Raw genomic sequence first — 20462 nt, 5'->3', positions numbered from 1 at the left:
ATCTTAAGAAACACAGTTGAACTTACAGATATATGCAGGTGATATGCACTAAAGATAACCTTGATCTCAAGTATTTTTATATGTGGGTACTTCTAATTTTATACATTTTACTATTTAAAAAGCATTACATTTTAAAATGGGTACCTGTTCTGACATTTGGCAAAAAGGAAACTGTACCTGCAGTTCAGTTTGAAACAAAGAGATCAGCATGGGAAGTTGACCAGAATGAAGACCAAAATGCTGTGAACTAAAGCATTCAAGTCAAGTGTGTGTCTTTCTCTTAGACGCGCACACATGCACACACACACACACACACATACACACACAGTCATATGTGTAAGCTTTTCTCAGTACAAAACATTATCTATAACCATTTATCCTCAGAATAATCACACCATATTAAATCAGTTTTCTCTTTTCAGCCCTAGTAATAGTTTTAATTCTAAGATGCCATCATAGTGAACAACCTTAACTTTTATGCTACATAATTATATTCAAAGCTTTATGTATTTTTGTTTATAATTACACAGTAATTATAAATGTTTAGTACCATACTGATGACAAACACTATTTTGTTGAAAAGGTCTTGCATTTAAAAGGAAAAATTTGTAAAACTCAAGGCACTAGGCCACAACCAATATCCAATTTTTATGGAAAAAATTGTATTGTGGGAAAAAAGCTAATGAAATCTCATTTCAAAACACAGCATACTTGAATTTAAGAATCTAAAAACAATATTAAAACTCAATCTTCAAGACAGAAAACAATACAATGAAATATCTTTTGAATTTTTTTCATAATTGAAATTCCTCTTCCGTTACAAAAATGAAATCAAGAAAACAACAGGATTCTTCTTTTTTTCTTTTATAGTAATTCCTTTAACCTAAACAAAATTTTCCAATTCTTCTTTTGGTAGTACTGTATTCTTGAAGTTGTAGCTAGAATATTAACATAATATGGAGGGGATGAGACTTCTAGTCAATTTCAAATCAGTAAATCCATGTTTTAGTATGTCACTGTTTCTTAAAAACATATTCTGGTATAAAATGTACTGCTATTCTGAAGTACATCTTTTGTTAATATCAATACTAGATTCTTAGTACCAAGATACACCAAGGAAAATCTGTTCCTATTAATGGCCATGGTCATCTAAAATTTAAGCTTTAACTTGCCTTATCAAAACATTTAAGAAAGTACTTAAAGCCTTCACATGTAAGTAAACACAAATGGGTGTTTTCAGCAGGAAAGCAGTGCATGGGCCTTGTAACAAGCAAAATAAATACAAGATAGCAAACTGCTTTAATGTGAAAACTGAACTAATTTGAGAGAAACAAAAAAAAAATAGTCCAAATAATTTACAAAAATAAAAGCCAGATTGGTATTCTGCATAAAGTATATGGTTGGTTGAAAATCTTTGCTCTTGAAGTTTTTAAATATTTGGCAACCACAGTGATTTAGCAGTTAAAGCAATTTCAACAAAATAAGAAGTCATCAAAAATGGACTACTTGTCTGAAAGAGCAGTACCTATATTATAAAGATTGAACTTCATGGCTCATCACAACCATTTTCAAAATTTAATTCCTACTATCTTCTTATAAATTAAGAGAATTTCATTTGTGTTCCATAGTGCGATGACCAAAAAAGAAGGAAAAAACAAAAAATAAACCCTCATGCCTAAATTTAGAATATTGTATTGTGTAGCAATCCAAAACATTCAAAACAAATTAAATAGTTTAACTTATCTGATAGGCATATAAGTATTTCAAAAGCATAATGAAATCCAATTACGTAGTGCATAATATAGACCAGAGTGGGATCTACATTATGCAGATGTTTTTTCAATAAAAGCTCCCTGTGGGACCACCTGGGTAAGGTAAGTACAGACTAGTTCTGTAGAACCTTTTTGGAATCAAGAGTCTAAAACACAATACATCTTTTGGGTAGGCACCAATTATCCTAAAAAAAATTTTCACGTTGGTTATTTTTGACATTTCTTTCATCAGATATTCTACTCACGTCAATGATACATGTGATTCGCCAGGAAAAAATTAAATCCCCCCTAACAAAAACACCATTCCAGATTCAGTACACTTAAATATATCACTCTCATTGGAAGTGCTATCAGCATAGTCTTTGCAACTAGCCCAAAGCATATATTTAAGAAGTTTTTATAAATTGCTTGTGATGTTCATTATGTTTAATTCTTATGCCAAACTGTTTTCTGATGAAGACAGCATTGTGCTTTATGCAAGAATGGAAACCTCAAAATAATCACCATAAAGCTTCTAAGACTTATGGGAGAACAAACTAGGATGGTCCACAGATATAAGATGAAATCCACAATGTTGGAATTATAAATGTTTAGAGCGGCCCAGACTAGAAGACAAGCCCAAACCACCATTAGGAGAATGAAATACGATATGGTCCAAGATGTATCCTTAAAGATTTGTCTCAACCCTCAGTTTGAATTATGAGGATTGATCTTCAGTTCAGTCCAGCCAGCAGAAATTGACTGTGCAATTTTCCGTTGTATTTATTGTACAGACTATGTACATTCTAGAAGGTTCCTTTAGTGCTACACTGTTGTACTTTTTGTCCCAGCAATTTGAGGGCGTGCAAATTCCACAAAGTCATCAATAAGAACAGGCCATGCTCCTGGAACAAAGAAAAAAAATGTGGGAAAATGGAAGAAAAAAAGAAAGACTAATATTTTAATAAAGTCTTTTGGGCTTTTTTCAAATTCCTTCCTCAGATATCACTGTTTGTTTGGGCTGTTTTTTTGTTTTGCTAGTCCTAGGGCTTCAACTGTGGGCCTGGGCACTGCACCTGAGCTCCTTTTGCTGAAGGTTAGCATTCTAACTAACTTGAGACACAGCTACACTTGAAGCCTTTTCTGTGATTAATTGGAGATAAGTTTCATGGACTTTCCTGGCCTGGGCTGGCTTTGAACTAGGATTCCTAGATCTCAACCTCCTGAGTAGCTAGGATTACAGGTGCGAGCCACCAGTGTGCCAAGCTTTTTCAGATATCCTTCTCACCTATTCCCAATGATACATCTTTCAAAACTCAGTAGTCATAGTTTCTACACAAAATACCCTATGTATTCTTATTACTTGAGTGATGAAAATAACTCCTGGCAATCAATCAACAACATAGTACTATGGTTTCCTGGAAGTCACCAATGACAGGCAATGGGAATATGATTTGGTCAAAACTGGCAGCAGTGCTACAGGAATGGCTCAGCACCCATCTCACAAGCACAAGACTCACAGAGTTCAAATCCCAGTATTGCCAAAGAACAAACTGGAAGCCTAAGGGACAACCAAGATGATGGCACACTGCCACTGCTACAAGTCTAACAGGAAGAAACAAGTTTCCAGACACTTTGAGCTGCTCTCACAAAGGAAATCAACAGCAAGTGTCAAACTATCCCATTTCATGACAATTACTGAAAGATTTTAAATGGAGTACGTGTATGTCTGTACACATCTACATGTCTATCTCCAAATGCTCTATTACACAAACCAGGAAGTTTCCTAGCTTTGTATAAAACCTAACAGAGGGGCTGGGAGTGTGCTCAATCAGTAAAGCATCAAACCCCAGTACTGCCCAACAACAAATAAACCCTCTATCATAACAGAAAACATAATAATCAGTCACAGGAAAGACCACATGTTTCACATTTTAGTGAAGACTATACATGCAGAACAATGAAAATGGGAAGAAGAAAAACTATCAGCTCTGGACAGGTTAATTGGTTCTAGGACTGAAGGCCATAAAAGATTTTTCAAAGAATACTTCCACATTTAATAATCTGAAAAAGTCACCCTGCTAGCTCTCAAAAGGGATGACAGATAAGTATCTGTGAGGAAATAGATATAAATCACCACAACTTCAAGAGCCACAAAAGTACACATGCTGGTGGTAATGGATGGGAAAATTGTATACATATATGAAGAAACAAGTATTTAACTGATGATGATTTACTGAATGTCAATGTACCACACTAGGCAGCAGAAGTGCATGTCAAACTAGACAAAGTCAGTGGACTCAAGGAGTTTACAATAAAGCTTACATACAACACTAACAAAAAGCAGTGAAAATACACACAAGTAAAATACTTAAGAAAATTATTTGTGCTTTACTGAGCCAATCGTGTCTGGAGTTTTTCCCCTCTAAAGCTAAGAATGAAACCCCAGGTGTTGCCATGCTAGATAAGCACTCTACCTCTGAGCAACGTGTACCCCACAGGATGGTAGTAACAGAAATATACAGGTAACAATAAAAATATTATAAATCCGGAAGAGGATAAACAGAGCAAGCATGTGGTCAGCATGTGTAAATCTCCAATATCTCCACAAAAGAGAGAAAAGGAATATGAAACTAATAATAACACAAAAGCCCAGAAGAAAGTTCAACTCCAAAGAAGGCAGAAGTAGATAGAAAGTTCAAGGGTAAAGAATAAAAGACATAGGAAGGCATCTTTTTTTAAAAATGGTAGGGGAAAATTTTTCATTACCTTCTTCATCATAATTAGACATGTCATCGGCAATCATTGTACTGAAGTCTAAAAGAAGATTCCAAGTATCTTTTGGTATTGATCGTTTATGATGTTCCTGTTTAAGAAAATAAAAACATTAAAATAACCTACCACAGTTGCAAAAAATATAGACCAGATAATGCAAAATGCAAAAATGCAAAGAATGAATGGAATTCTGGTAATCAAATTTCTCATTGTATGTCAGATGTTCTGAGACTAGTTTATCATGCTTTAAAATGTTAATTTTATCCTTAAGGACAACATAATCTTAGAGAAAATATAGGAAGCTGCAGAAAAGGTGAACTTACCAACAAAAATTTATTCCATAAGTCTAAGAATTTAAATCTTCCATTAAGCACTAAGTTCCAGTATGCAATGGCCATTTCTAGATCTGTAATATTAAAAATATTTTATGTACTTCAATATTATAAGCATTTGTTCTCCAAGACCAAAAAATGTTTTAAAAAAATCTTGCATCCTAAATATTTACCTATTAAATTTTTCCTAAACAATTATGTCTAAGGTTTGTATCCCGCTTCTTCAATGAACTTCAAGGTCTTAAGGAGGATAAAAATTATATCCCTTACCTCACAGAGGTTTCCTAACATGTAAGTCATATACTGTAGTTAAGACTAACTAAGCTGGTAAATATCAAATGTTAGTAACATTAAGTGTTACAACCTAGGCACTACAAACATTTGTAGCCAGATACTTCTTTGTTGTAGGACGTATTTCTGTGCAATGTAAAAACACCGGCAGCATCCCTGTCTCTGTCCTTTAGGTGCCAGGAGCATCTTCACTCCATCTGCAGGTGACAATCAAAACCACTCTTGATATTGGCAAAAACGCAAATCAACTGGGGAAATTTGTTCCTAGATGGAAATGGATTCATGGGGTTTGGAATGCAAAGGACTGCTCCCCGAAATTTAAAAAACACTGACACTCCAAGATTTTGGCTAAGCCTAAGTATATTGATTTTAAAATGCACAGGGTGGGCACTGGTGGCTCACATCTGTAATCCTACTCAGGAGGCTGAGATCTGACAATAGTGTTTCAAAGTCAGCCCTAGCAGCAAAGTCTGTGAGGCTCTAATCTCCAATAACTACCAAAAGCCAGAAGTGGAGTTGTGGCTCAAGTGGTAGATCCAGCACCAGTCTTCAGCAAAAAAAACCTCAGTGACAGCATCTAACCCCCCAAATTCAAACCCCATTCCTGGCACCAAAGAGAGAGAGAGAGAGAGAGAGAGAGAGAGAGAGAGAGAGTGAGAGAGAGAGAGAGAGAGAGACAACAAATGTAGAAGGCAGCTCTGGTTTCAATTCTTTAGCAGTGAAAAAATTTTTTCAAAATTAAAACTAACAATAATTTAAGACTTTCTTCAAAGTTTGCCAAAAACACAGGCAAGGGGCCCAAAGCAATACTGTCAACACAACAAAAACCATATTTGTCACATGAGAGGATGAATTATAATCCTTCTCAAGGCACTAAAGTACTTAAGAAAGTTGTCTATTATGAGTGAATTTGCATCTCCAAGATAAAAAGAATTATAACTCAGGAAACTGGATGAATTATACCTATTCAGGTGTGATCTCAAAACCAGTCTTGATAGTCACAGGAAGCATGAGAAGTCAAGAAAGACCAAGTTGGCCAAATGCTGCTCCAATTTTTAGAAAATTAAAAAAAAATGGTGTTTATTCAGGCATAAAAACCTATGATTGATAAGAAATCAATTAAACAATTATGAAGGGCAGAAACCTGAAAAGGCTCATTATGAATAAATTGTATGAAACCAATTTCATTTTCTCTTATGAGGATTACTGGATTGGTAGAAAGTGTTCAAGAACTCCATCTTTATAAAGAAATGAAAAGACTTGAACAAAATTATGTTAAGTGAAGTCAGGCCTAGAAAGACAAAGGGTGCATATGTGTGGAAGTTAAATTTACCTTATGAACTTTTAAATAAATATGTTGGGTGGTATGCAAGTGTATACAAGTATATAAACTGAAATACAGACAAACGAAAAAAGAAAATTTTCTATCATATAAAAAATCGAAACTAGAATAAGCAATAATTAACTGATTAAATCATCATTTCCCCAAGAAAAAAGATGAAGTAAGTGTTAACAAAAGTGTTAAGAAAAAGGCTGAAGGAAAATCTCTCCAGGAACATTACTATTCTGTTAGTAATCTTTTTCCATTCAACAATCTCATCAGTGGCTTACATGAAGATAAGGCAAAGTGTGGTTATCACATGTATAGAAAACACAAAGTTGGACAGATATTCAATCCAATGGTTTAGCAGCACAATAAAGCAGTCTCATCATCTTTGCTAATCTCCTTCCTGGTGGACATGATACTATAGAAACTCAGTTAAGAAGGTAGTAAACAACAGAATTTATTTAAATTTTGAGGCCAACTAATTTCTCTGTCATTCCTATTACACAACACTCAAACCTCATGGCTGAGAATGTGGCTTAGTGATATAATAAGAGTGCTTGCCTAGCATGCATGAAGCCCTGGGTTTGATTCCTCAGTACCACATAAACAGAAAAGGCCAGAAGTGGAACTGTGGTTCAAGTGGTAGAGTGCTAGCCTAGAGCAAAAGGAGCTCAGGGACAGTGCATAGAACCCGAGTTTAAGCACCAAGATTGGCAAAAAACAAACAAAACTCAAACCTCTCGTTATCTATCTTCTATATTCACATCCTAATCCCCTTATCTGTGATTCCCTCACTTCCTATCCATCCTCCCTAAATGATCCTACTGTGTCCTGGAATGTCCACTACAACACAACCAATCTCCCTGGACCTTGGGCTTTTTCAGAAAATGTTTCCTCAATCCCTGTGTGCTATTTTGAAGTCTGGCCCTGCTTTCAAGTGCAAGTTCCCAGTTATCCTTCCCAAAGGAGCTCAGTCACTTTCTTAGATCACTATGACTTGGCCACATACCAAACTGCTATTCTTCTGCCTTCATAGAGACAAACTGCATTATGCAACATTTCTCTCCTCATCCCCATTAGTGAAGACTCTATTTAGACCCACCACACTTACTGATGTCCTTGGTAACTAGTTCACAGTCCTTCTTAATCTCATCTTCTGTCGTCATCTTGTGTCATATAACCACTGTAATTTATTAGGTTATACCTGCCCCTACTCTAATCCAAAACAACCACCTTGTCTAAAAGACTCACCAAAAGACTACTGGAATTGATAAGCAGATGCAGTAAGGTTGCAGGATACAAAATTGACAATGCAAAAATCAGCAGCATTTTTATACTATAACAAATATGAATTTGTTGGGAGAAAAATCATGAAAACAATCCAATTGCACAATAGGCATAAAAGATATGAAATACCTGGAAATAAATCCAACCAAGGTAGTGAAAGACTTCTACAATAAAAATTTACAAAGCACCAATGAAATACACACACAAAAAAATATTTAATTTAAAAATTTTTATATGGTTTTCCATGTTTATGCATTAGAATATTGGTAAAATGGCCATAAAAACCTAACCAACTTACAGAGTCAATGCATTCCCTATCAAAATATCAATGAGATTCTTCACAGAACTAGAAAAATCAATCCTACAATTCATACGGAAGCACAAAGGCCATGAATAAGGATTTGGAATGAAGCTCATGATAAGCCTAGCATGTACAAGTACTTGAGTTCAATCCCAATGCCACAAGAAAAAAAAGAATCTTAAAGAATAAAATTGAAAACATTACAATACCTAATTTCAAGACATACTACAGAGCTATAAAATAACCAAAGTAGTATGGCATGGGCTGAAAACAGATGCTTATTATAAACAGAACAGATTCCAGAAATAAAAGTATGCATCAATAGTCAATTGAATCTGGACAAAGGCACCAAAAACATAAACACACATTGAAGAAAGGGCAGTCACTTCAATAAATAATACTAGGAAAACTAGCTACCTAAGTACCGAAGACATAGCTACTACATCTCTCACTGTACAGAACTCAAAATGTACCAAAGATCTATATAAGGTCGGAACAGTAAAAACTACCAGAAAAAAACATACAAGAAACACTTAAAAGATTACTTGCATAAAACTCCAAAAGCACAGGAAACAAAAAACAAAAATAGATCAATGGAATTGTACCACACTAAGAATCTTCATAGCAAAGTAAGAAAGTGGAGAGAAAACCTACAGATTGGGAAAAATATTTACAAATAATTTATTTGACAAAAGATTACTATCAAAGACATAAGAAACTTGAAAAATTCAACAACAGAACCCCAAACATTCCACATTTTTTTAAAAAAAGGAAAAATAATCTGAATTGTATTTCTCAAAAGAAGAAATACAAATGGCCAAGAAACATATGAAAATGATATCCAATATCATCAGACATGAGGGAAATGTAAATCAAAACCACAATGAGGAATCACCTTGCCCCACTTAGAATGGTTAATTATCAAAAGAACAGAAACCAGGCTGGGACTATGGCCTAGTGGTAAAATGCTCGTCTCATATGCATGAAGCCCTGGGTTCGATTCCTCAGCACCACATATATAGAAAAAAGCCGGAAGTGGTGCTGTGGCTTAAGGGGCAGAGTGCTAGCCTTGAACAAAAAGAAGCCAGGGACAGTGCTCAGGCCCTGAGTTCAAGCCCCAGGACTGGCAAGAGAACAAAAGCCAACAAATGCTGGCAAGAAGGTGGAATAAGGGAACTATTCTATACCCTTGGTGGGACAGCCATTATGGAGAAAAATACAAAAAAACTAAAAATAGGAGCCAGACATTTTGTGATTCACAGCATTCTTAGGAAGCTGAGACAGTGATTACACGTGCAAGACCAGCCTGGAATACTCAGCAAGTTGGAGGTAGAGCTATAGCTACACTACAAGTTCCTGTCTTGAACACACACACACACACACACACACACACACACACACACACGAAAAAATAATCTACCATAGACCTCTTGGTGGATTATCCAATAAAGCCCATCAAAGATACCTGCATGTGTATAGTTACTGTGACACTATTCAAAATAGCAAAGATACACAGTCAACCCAGGTTCCCATCAATGGATAAATAGGTAAAGCAAATATAGTACATGCACACAAGGGAGTATTATTCAGACATAAAGGTGAGTAAATACTGTCATTTACAGAAATAGAACTGGAGGGCATTTTAAATGAAATAAGCCAGAAACAAAATAAGCCAATGAAGGCTCTTTCTTTCTTTTTTTTTTTTTTTATGAAGGCTCTTTCTGATCTGTGCAAAGTAGGATGGTGGTTACTAGAGTGGGAAGGTTAAAGAGTAGAGCTGGATAATGGGTTATAGTGTTATACAACACAATACAGTGACTACAGGTCACATAAACTTGCTTTTTATAGTGAAAATTTTATAGTGAAAATCTATTAGGATAGCTCAGATGTTCTGAAAGAATAAATTGCTGCCACCTCTAATGCCAGCTACTCAGGAGGCTGAGATCTGAGGACTGTGGTTCAAAGACAGGCAGAAAAGTGTGCAACTCTACCCTAATTAGCCTGCATGCTAGAGGATATAAAAATGGTAATTAACCTGATTGATCAGTATATACTACAATTATGTGCTGAAATATACTGTGCTCTATATTGTACAATTGTTTCAGGTTAATAATTTTTGTGTGTCTGTGTATGTAGGTCCTGGGGTTGAACTCAGGCAGGGCCTGCTGCTGTTCCTGAGCTCAAGGCTAGAACTCTACCAGTGGAGCCACAGTTCCATTTCTGGCTTTGGGGGGCTTAACTGGAGATAAGAATTTCATGGACTTTGCTGCCCAGGCTGGTTTTGAACCAAGATCCTCATATATTAGCTTCCTGAGAAGACAGACTTATAGGCATGAGCCACTGATTCCTGCCTAGGTTAATAAATTTTAAAACTTCCAGACACTAGTAGTTCACATCTGTAATCCTAGCTACTCAGGAGGCTGAGATCTGCGGATCACAGTTCAAAGCCGGCCCAGGTAGGAGTTTGTGAAACTCATCTCCAATTAACCTCCAGAAAGCAAGTGGTGCTATGGCTCAAAATGGCAGAGTGCTAGCCTCAAGCAAAACAAGAGCCCAAGGACAGGGCCTTGCCCAGGCCCCAAGTTCAAACCCCCATGACTGACATCATCAACAGCAGCAGCACCCTCATCATCATCGTCATTATCAAAATAATAATTCTGGGGCTGGGGATATGGCCTAGTGGCAAGAGTGCCTGCCTCATATACATGAGGCCCTGGGTTCGATTCCCCAGCACCACATATACAGAAAATGGCCAGAAGGGGCGCTGTGGCTCAAGTGGCAGAGTGCTAGCCTTGAGCAAGAAGAAGCCAGGGACAGTGCTCAGGCCCTGAGTCCAGTCCCCAGGACTGGCCAAAAAAAAAAAAAAATAATAATAATAATTCTGTCCTAAACCTTTAAACTACACCATCTCATATATAGCCTAATCACTTCAGCTTTCTCTCCTCTGTTCTGATTTTATCTGTCCTTCAGTTGCACCCTACTCCATTCCCTTTCCATGATGTTTTACTTCAAACAAACCCTTCCTATAGTCCTGGTAACCTTCCCTTTGCCTCTCTCTCAAATTTAACAGCTCTCTAAAATTCATATCCTAGACGAATACATCTTCAATCCTGACAGTGAGGGACACATTTCAAAAATAATGCTGTAGGAATCCAGTGATCTACTTGTTAAAAAATAGTCACTTTGGGCTAGGGGTATTGCTTAGGACAGAGCATAGTCACCATGGGTAAGGCCTTGGGTTCAATTCTCAGGAGAGAGGGAGAGGGAGGGAGAGGGAGGGAGAGGGAGGGAGAGAGAGGGAGGGAGGGAGGAGATGGGGGAAGGGGGCGGGGGAGGGGAGGGAGAGGGGAGGGGGGAGAGGGAGAGAGGGAGAAAGAGAAAGAAAGAGAGAGAGAGAGAGAGAGAAGAAAGGCACCTTTATTGTCTTCCATTAGATTTTTCAAGTTCCTTAACTCCATACTTTCTTTAAGCAGAGAATCCCACATCCTACTTCAAAGAAATATAGGCTCTAAGGCAGAAAAGTTCCCAAATTCACTGAATGTTATCCTCTTTAATGACAAGAACTACATTTCCCCAAACAGTAGAGTCAAACACACCGTGGGCATTCAGAATAAATGAAGTCTATTGTTTCATATATAAATTAATATATATATATATATATATTTTTTTTTTTTTTTGGCCAGTTCTGGGCCTTGGACTCAGGGCCTGAGCACTGTCCCTGGCTTCTCTTTGCTCAAGGCTAGCACTCTGCCACGTGAGTCACAGCGCCACTTCTGGCCATTTTCTGTGTATGTGGTGCTGGGGAATCGAACCCAGGGCTTCAAGTACAGAAGGCAAGCGCTCTTGCCACTAGGCCATATCCCCAGCCCAATTAATATATTTTTTAACCTTCAAATCCATCATCATCTTCCTTCCAACTCAGTCAGGTAGAAACCCATTATATCCCTACTCTGCATACATTATCATCCTGCTTCTAAAGGACTTACATTTGTTGAATGACTATCCTCTTTTCAACAACTTAAACCTTTTCCCTTCTATATTTCTACACTCCACAGAGAAATGTGTTCAGATTATCACATATCTTATCCCTTTTACTATCTACCCACAAAGATAGTCCTGAAAGAGTATAGTCCCTCTACTTTTATACATCAATCATTCCTGAAAACATATCTACAAGTTAAAAAATCTGATCTTTATGTTCTGAGAGAACTAAAAAATATGGCACAAATTCCTAAGTGTGCTTCCTTGGTTCTTGTTGATGCCAGTTCTGGGGCTTGAACTCAGGGCCTGGGCACTGTCCCTGAGCTTTATTACTCAAGGGTAGAACTCTACCACTGTTGTAGGGAGTACAACTGACTCCATCTGACTAGGCAAACATAGTAGGAAATGTTGGGGGGAGTAGATTAGGTCAATCTGATCCCAAAATTCTGCTTCTGTAAATGGCTTGCTGAACTTGTTTGTTGCTTGCTCTACCCCCTACATCAAACTCCTATATCTGTGCTATGCTTTTACCTTTATAAACCCCAGCTCGAGGGGCTGGGAATATGGCCTAGTGGCAAGCGTGCTTGCCTTGTATACATGAAGCCCTGGGTTCGATTCCCCAGCACCACATATATAGAAAATGGCCAGAAGTGGCGCTGTGGCTCAAGTGGCAGCGTGCTAGCCTTGAGCAAAAAGAAGCCAGGGACAGTGCTCAGGCCCTGAGTTCAAGGCCCAGGACTGGTAAAAAAAAAAAAAAAAAAAAAAAACACCAGCTCGAGGGCTGGGGGGGAACAGTGTTAGCGCCCGAGTCTGCACTGAGTCCCTGGCTGGTCAGCCCGCTTTTCACTGTCGCAGTTCAGCTCCCGAGTCTGTGCTGCATCCCTGGCTGGTCAGTTCACTTTTTGTTTCCCCAATAAATCCATCTTTTTGCTTGAGATGGTCTCTGAGTGGTAGACTCTTGGAGGGACGTGGAATCTCCTCCCTCGAACCCCGTAACACCACTTAAACCACAAATCAAGTTAATTGGAAAAAAGAGTCTCATTTTCCTAAGTAGGCTGGCTTTGAACTCAGATCTCAGTCTCCTTAGTAGATAGGATTACAAGTGTGAGCCACTGGCACCTGGCCAAATTTTCCTTGAAAGTACTCCTCAATAAATGCCACTATCCTCCTGCACTGAAAAACAATTTCTTATTGTGAGGGAACATCCTATGCACAATAGGACATTCAGCACCCCTAAATGCTAGGATAAGCCCTCTGTCATTACGACTACCAAAGCCCCACAAATTTCTACATGCCCTGTTAAAGGTACTGAGACACAATGGAGAAAACTTCTCCTCTTATTACCTTTCAAATCTCTCTCTTCCCATTCCCAGCAGTGGGGGCTATGTTAGGATAGTCTTCTTCCTAACTATCTGGCTACAACCATTATCTGTACTCGTTTATAAAGAACCACAGTATTTTGAGATGGACAGCTCAAGCATGAGTCTTGTGTTACCTTCCATGTTAAAATTTATCAATGATTTCCTGTTACCTTCAGATAACATATATTCTTCCAGTCAAATGAACCACAGTTCCTCAAAGGTATGATATTCCTAATTTACCACTAAGCAACTGAACATTCCAATCCACAAGCTGGAATGGCGTTTTTCTTTTGGCCTTGGAAATGTTTATCCTTCAAGGCTCAAATTTATAACCTTTTTGAAGACTTCACAAACTAGTCTGACTTTAGAAGTTCCTGACTCTGAGTTATTAAGAGTAAGCAATCAATGAATGTTTTTAGCTTTAAAAGACTCTGATTAATAACTTGTAACTAAGAGCTGACTGTGACTGGCTTTAGAGTAATACTTAACAGATAACCTTAAAATAATTTAAATATGCTGCACAGGTATAAAATTTTACCTGAACTACAATTCACAAGAGAACAATCTACAGATTTTATTCTAACAAAGATTCAATATGACTCTTCAAGTGACATGGCTGCTAAGAACAAATATAATCATTGACCAACTTAAAAGAATTACCAGCTAGGTGCCAGTGGCTCACACTTACACCCAGGAGGCTGAGATATGATGACTACAATTTGAAGCCAATCTGAGCAAGAAAATTCATGAGATTCTTATGTCCAATTAACCACCAAAAAAGCCAGAAGTGGAGCTGTGGCTCAAGTGTTAGAGCTCTAACCTTGAGCAAAAATGCTCAAGGACACAGTGTTCAGTCCTTGTGTTCAAACCTCAGGACCAGCACAAAATAATTTTTTTTTAAGTGCAGTGTTCTATTTTAAACAGCTTCCTTCTGGAATACTGTTTTCAGCTTTTTTCTTTCTTTTGCCAGTCCTGGGCCTTGGGACTCAGGGCCTGAGTCCGGTCCCTGGTTTCTTTTTGGTCCAGGCTGACTAGCACTCTACCACCACTTGGGCTACAGCACCACTTCCAGCTTTTTTTGTTTATGTGGTGCTGAGGAATCGAACCTAAGGCTTCATGCATGCTAGACAAGCACTCTACCGCTAAGCCACATTCCCTGCCTGTTTTCAGCTTTTAGTGCTCTATTTTGAGAGAAACCAACAAAGTAGAAATGTATTTGAAGGATTTAACAGTAATAACAAACATCTAAAATGAAGAAGAGTTAAATTGGAATGCTGACCTGGAAAAAAAGGACAAGAGATGAGTGATAGTGATCTTTAAGTGGTTAGACTTTCTCAATGCTGCACTGGAGAACAAGTAAGACCAAGCATGGAAGTTGTAAAAACAAAGATATTATCTTAGAAAGAAAGAGCCATGTTATAAAAAGTGAATTTTTGTGAGAATAGAATAACTTCCTAAAACAAAGTGTGTTCAGTCCCTGTATGTTCAAAAGTAGAAGTTAAATGAGAATTCTTAGTTAGGGTTGCTAGTTTGGGTAGGTTATAGATTTTATAGAGGACTTAAGAAATCTCTTCCAACTTAAAAGCACCATAAAAATGACAGGTGTTGGGCTGGGTATATGAGGCAAGCAAGAGTGCTTGCCTCATATACATGAAGCCCTGGGTTCGACAGCCAGAAGTGGCGCTGTGGCTCAAGTGGCAGAGTGCTAGCCTTGAGCAAAAAGAAGCCAGGGACAGTGCTCAAGCCCTGAGTCCAAGGCCCAGGTCTAGCCAAAAAAAAAAAAAAAAAAAAGAAGAAGAAAAAGAAATGACAGGTGTTTAAAGCAGATACTGGTGTCAAAAACAAATGATTACTGGACTGTAGGTATAGCCTTATTAACATAGCACTTGCCTACTCTGGGTTCCATTTCCTGAGCACCACATACAGAAAAGGCCAGAAGTGGTACTGTGGCTCATGTGGGAGAGTGCTAGCCTTGAGCAAAAAGAAGCCAGGGACAGCGGCCAGGCTTTGAATTCAAGCCCCAGGACTGGCAAAATAAAAAGAGGAAAAAAAAGTGGGAAAGCAACAGTACTCATAATTTAACACAGCTATTTACCAACAAACTAGTGTTGTCACTGTCACTTTTTGCTAATTTCTTTGGACCTCATCTCTAAGGTCTTCTTTCAGCCAAGTCTTGTAATTTAAAAGCCCTGTGAACTTTTAGACTGTCAAGAACATTTTCTTTTTAATTAAGCTCATCAAACAAGTTGTAACTTTTCCTAACACTTAACATGAATACAAAATAAAGAGAAAACATGTCTTTTGTTACTTCTTCCTCTTTCCCCTTCTTCCTTGTCCTCTCCTCTCTCACAGACTTCTTTCATTTCCCTCTCAGTTCCTAGTAATTTTAAGATCTTGCTTTAGGGGGTGTATTTTTCATAATTGAGGAATCAATGTGGACACATTACAATTAACTAAAGCTCTTCTATGTCAGGGTTCACTTTCTGTATTGTTTGTGGCTAAATACACATGAAATTTACATGTTTCTATGCATCTTTCAGAATAGAAATTCTGTAACTACTAAACAATATTTCAATCTTCTAAACCACAATACTAGAATAAGCACAATTTTTTAAATGTTTTACATAATCTTCAACTTTTTCTGCAATCTAAAATTCCAATTTAACACCATATTAATATATCTAATATCCAGAAAAACTTAATCTTAGCTATCAGCGACTCTTGTTTGTAATCCCAGCTATTTAGAAGGTTGCAATCTGAAGGATCATGACTGGAAGCCAGCCCGTGCAGAAAAGTTCCAGACTCCATCTCCAAAATAACCAGTAAGAAGCTAGGCTGTAAACAAAAGTTCAAATGGCAGAATGCCAGCAGGGCCTGCAAGTCAAGAGAATGGCAAGGCCCCCCGGAACTGGGGGGGGGGGGGGGGGATTTACTTTCACAACATCAAAACTATTTTATTCACTAAAACACATATTTTTGGTGTTCCCATATAAGGAGTAAGACTACAAATAACAAATAGTTTCAGTCTCTTTAAATCAATTTGACATTTACAACATTATGTTTTATCTTATCAAAATGTTATATTTTAAGTGTCACAACATTTGTGTGTGTGAGAGAGAGAGAGAAAGAGAGAGAGAGAGAGAGAGAGAGAGAGAGAGACAGAGTCTGGTACTACTGGGGCTTGAACTCAGGGCCTGGGTGCTATCCCTAAATTGTTGTTGTTGTCTTGTGCCACAGCTCCACTTCTGGGTTTTTTTGAAAGTTAAACAGAGTTTAAGAGTCCCATGGACTTTCCCGTCCAGGATCGCTCTGAACCACAATCATTAGATCTCAGCCTCCTCAGTAGCTAGGATTATAGGCTCAAGGATTGGTGCCTGACCACAACATTCTTGTAGTACAAATTCAAGGGCTTCTTAATAGATTTTAATTTGTGAGAAAGACGAAACTATAGAAAGGAGGGAAAACCCATGTAACTGATGGCTACATATAATAGAAACTAGCCCTAAATATCTTAGCTTATTTTGTCTGCAAAATGAGGATAAAAGACACACTACACCTCATAAATATACGTAACTACTATGTGTTGACTAGAAATGAAAATATGAATAAAATACAACCTATATTACACAATCAGCCCAGAAGGAAGCTGCATTAGAAATTTTGCTTTAGGAATATTCGAAAATCTTAATTCAGTCATATTTACTCCCACTTTAGGCTAACTCACAATTACAAATGTTGTACATATTCCTTTCGCTTTTAACTGCCTTTTTTCCCCCAGTCCTGGGGCGTGAAATCAAGGCCTGGGTGCTATCTCTAAGCTGTTTTTGCTCAAGGCTAGCACTTTACCACTTTAGCCACAGTGTCGCTTCTGGCTTTTTCTATTTATGTGGTACTAAGGAATCAAACCCAGGCCTTCATGCATGCTAGGCAAATACTCTACCATTAAGCCAGATTCCCAGCCCATGCTTTCTTGATATAACACCTAATCATATAACCTTTTTCTTAAACTGTTCCCCACTCCATCTAAAATATAACTAAGGATTAGTACAAAGAGCCATATTAGTCTTTCCAACTACTGTACCTTCAAAAAACAAAAGCAATGCCTGGGGGTGCAGCTCATTGACAGAACTCTTGCTCAGTATGTATGAGGCCCTGAATTTAAAATTCACTTCCATCATTCCAAATCATTTAACCTTCCTGTGCCTTAAGTTTCTCATTAAGGATAAAAAATGACTGGCATGCCTTACTACATACCAGGTACTCAACTCATAAAACTCAGTTTCTGGTATAATGGACATGAAGCACTTAGTACCCCACCATGCATGCTACAATTTCTCATTTATTAGAAGTTTACTACAGCATCAAAATCTTTGCTCTAAAGCATAAACCAGTGGGTCCGTCCTTCCTACAAATTCCAATTTAAATATTTTTGTCCCATTTCCAAAAGCAGCCTACGGTTATTTAGCCTCATTATATCTCACCAAATGATCATTCCCACTAAAATCAAACCAATACCCTCTCTCTTCCACAAAGCATCTAAGCCTGTTACTGAGATATATCATTTATAACTAGTGGGCATCTTTTCTGTTCCCTCATCCAGTAAAATACTAAATTCTTTAGTTCATATGTCACCTTCCCCAGAAAGCATTTTCTAGTCATTCCTCCCTTTCTCTAAAACTCTTATGTTCATTTAGATTATAAGATCTACAACTGTGTAATCATTTTAGGAAATTTATAAATTGCACTGCTTCTTTGACTTCCTTATTTCCCTGTCTCAAAAGCAAATATATGGGCATTACATTCTGTATACAGTAATTGATCTAAACCAAGTGAGGTCATTGCTTGATTATATTGTTATCAGTTATTTTTGAATAAAGTTATCTCGTATTCTGTGATTGAGAAATCTTATCATGCTATGTTATAAGATCATCTATAAATAAAAGCATATATAAATATCAGTGGAATATTAACAACTATTTAATTTCTGTATTTATAGTTTTTATGTTAAAAAAAAAAATCAGTGGTTTACCTATGATACCCAGAATAGCCCTGGCATCTTCTGACTAAAGTCCAATGTTCCTTATTGTTTTCCAATGAACTCGTATTTTCATAATGAGTTTATGTTCAAAACACATTTCTACTGCAAAAACAACTACTCATTTATTTAAGTATATATGAACACCAAATATAATTTTCAAATATTCTTACCTAATCCTTTTTGTCCTGGATTCTTTGCAAAATTAAAAGTAAACTGGTAAAAATCCTTAAATCGTCCTGGTTCTTTCAATTCTTGTTCCATCTTGGGTATCTGGGCCTTTAGTTTTTCTATGCTGTCACATCTACGTTATAAAATTAAGTTTATAAAAGGTTAACTTTTCACTATAAATTTAAAACTTAGCTTATTTATTTTGATAAAGGTTCATACTTATTTATAGCAAATCATATAGAACTGTATCTTCTTATATTTACATAAATAGTGCAGGCGTCCCCCATTATCCACAGGGCATATGTTCCAAGACTCACAGTAAATGATTGCAACCTTGGAGAGTAGCACCATACATATGCTTTGCTTTCTTCTATACTACCTACATGTAATAGTTTAATTTATAAATAAGGCCCTAGTAAGAGATCAACAATACTAATTTAAAAATTATAAAAATGTACTACCATGTAACTCTTACGTAAGTATGGTCTATCTTAAAATATCTTATACTTTTTCACTTAAATGAAGCAATTTTCAGCTTTTCTTCAGCATATCTGAATTGCTATTTTACTACTCTTGCACCCTGGGACCATTATTAAGCAAGATAAAGATTACTTGAACATAAGCAGTTGATCTGGTAAATAAAGATTACTAAATGATGAGCAGGTAGGTAATATCTACAGTGTGGATAAGCTGGACAAAAGAAAGATCACTTCCCAGGCTAGACAGGCAGGTAGTGCAAAAATTCACCAACCTACTCCGAACAATGAACAACTTAAAACTGATGAACTGCCTTTATTGTGGGATTTTCCAGCTAGTAATTTGGGACCACAGTTGATCATAAGTCACTAAAGCCTCAAAAAGCAAGGACAGACAACAGGGAATTTGTGTATGGGTTAGCTGAGGAAGAGGTCTGGACTGATAAAATGTTAGAAATAATTACTTTAAAAAACAGGTTATGGGGCTGGGGATATGGCCTAATGGCACGAGTGCCTGATTCGTATACATGAGGCCCTGGGTTCGATTCCCCAGCATCACATATACAGAAAACGGCCAGAAGTGGCGCTGTGGCTTAAGTGCCAGAGTGCTAGCTTTGAGCAAAAAGAAGCCAGGGACAGTGCTCAGGCTCTGAGTCCAAGCCCCAGGACTGGCCAAAAAAAAAAAAAAACCAGGTTTTGGAGGCTGGCCTAGTGGAAGAGTGCTTGCCTCGTATACATGAAGCCCTGGGTTCGATTCCCCAGCACCACATATATAGAAAAAGCCGGAAGTAGCACTGTGGTTCAAGTGGTAGAGTGCTAGCCTTGAGCAAAAAGAAGCCAGGGAGAGTGCTCACACCCTGAGTTCAAGCCCCAGGACTGGCAAAAAACAAACAAGATAAATCAAAATAGGTTATGGGGCTGGGAATATGGCCTAGTGGTAGAGTGCTTGCCTCATATACTTGAAGCCCTGGGTTCGATTCCTCAGCACCACATAGATAGGAAAAGCCAGAAGTAGCACTGTGGCTCAAGTGGTAGAGTGCTATCCTTGAGCAAAAAGAAGCCAGGGACAGTGCGCAAGCCCTGAGTTCAAGCCTCAGGACTGGCCAAAAAAAAAAAAAATGGTTATTACTTTTAAATACGTAATTCATTGAACCGTCAACATGCTAATAAAATATATAGTAATCAGCATTACATATTAGTTTAAACTGTAAGAGATACTTCTTAATTAGTAATTAATCACATGCCTAGATCCTAAACTAACTAGAAACAAGAATCTTTTGCTTTAGATGAATAAGTGTTCCTCTTGGAAATTTGCTTCTTACTATGTACAAAGTATAATAATAAATATCAACTGAGCCTCCCACCACTTCTACT

At 37.5% G+C, this 20462-nt stretch overlaps 1 protein-coding gene across 3 annotated transcripts in view; it reads right to left on the bottom strand.

Moving 5' to 3' along the window:
• Positions 1-877: 877 nt before the first annotated feature.
• Dcun1d1 (defective in cullin neddylation 1 domain containing 1) overlaps positions 878-20462 on the bottom strand; it is a 37643-nt gene continuing 18058 nt past the window's right edge. For all 3 annotated transcript variants that reach the window (XM_048347040.1, XM_048347042.1, XM_048347041.1), the window contains exons 4-7: positions 18615-18745; positions 4850-4932; positions 4521-4617; positions 878-2656 (exon numbers count right to left, since the gene is read on the bottom strand). In XM_048347040.1, coding sequence (XP_048202997.1) covers positions 2577-2656; positions 4521-4617; positions 4850-4932; positions 18615-18745 — 391 coding nt within the window. In that variant the 3' untranslated portion in view covers positions 878-2576. The remainder of the gene's footprint in view (positions 2657-4520; positions 4618-4849; positions 4933-18614; positions 18746-20462) is intronic.

The sequence above is a fragment of the Perognathus longimembris genome, chromosome 5 (genome assembly GCF_023159225.1).
Source record: "Perognathus longimembris pacificus isolate PPM17 chromosome 5, ASM2315922v1, whole genome shotgun sequence".
Lineage (NCBI taxonomy): Eukaryota > Metazoa > Chordata > Mammalia > Rodentia > Heteromyidae > Perognathus > Perognathus longimembris.
The sequence above is the reverse complement of the archived record's forward strand: the minus strand, read 5'-3'. Positions and strand labels throughout refer to the sequence as shown.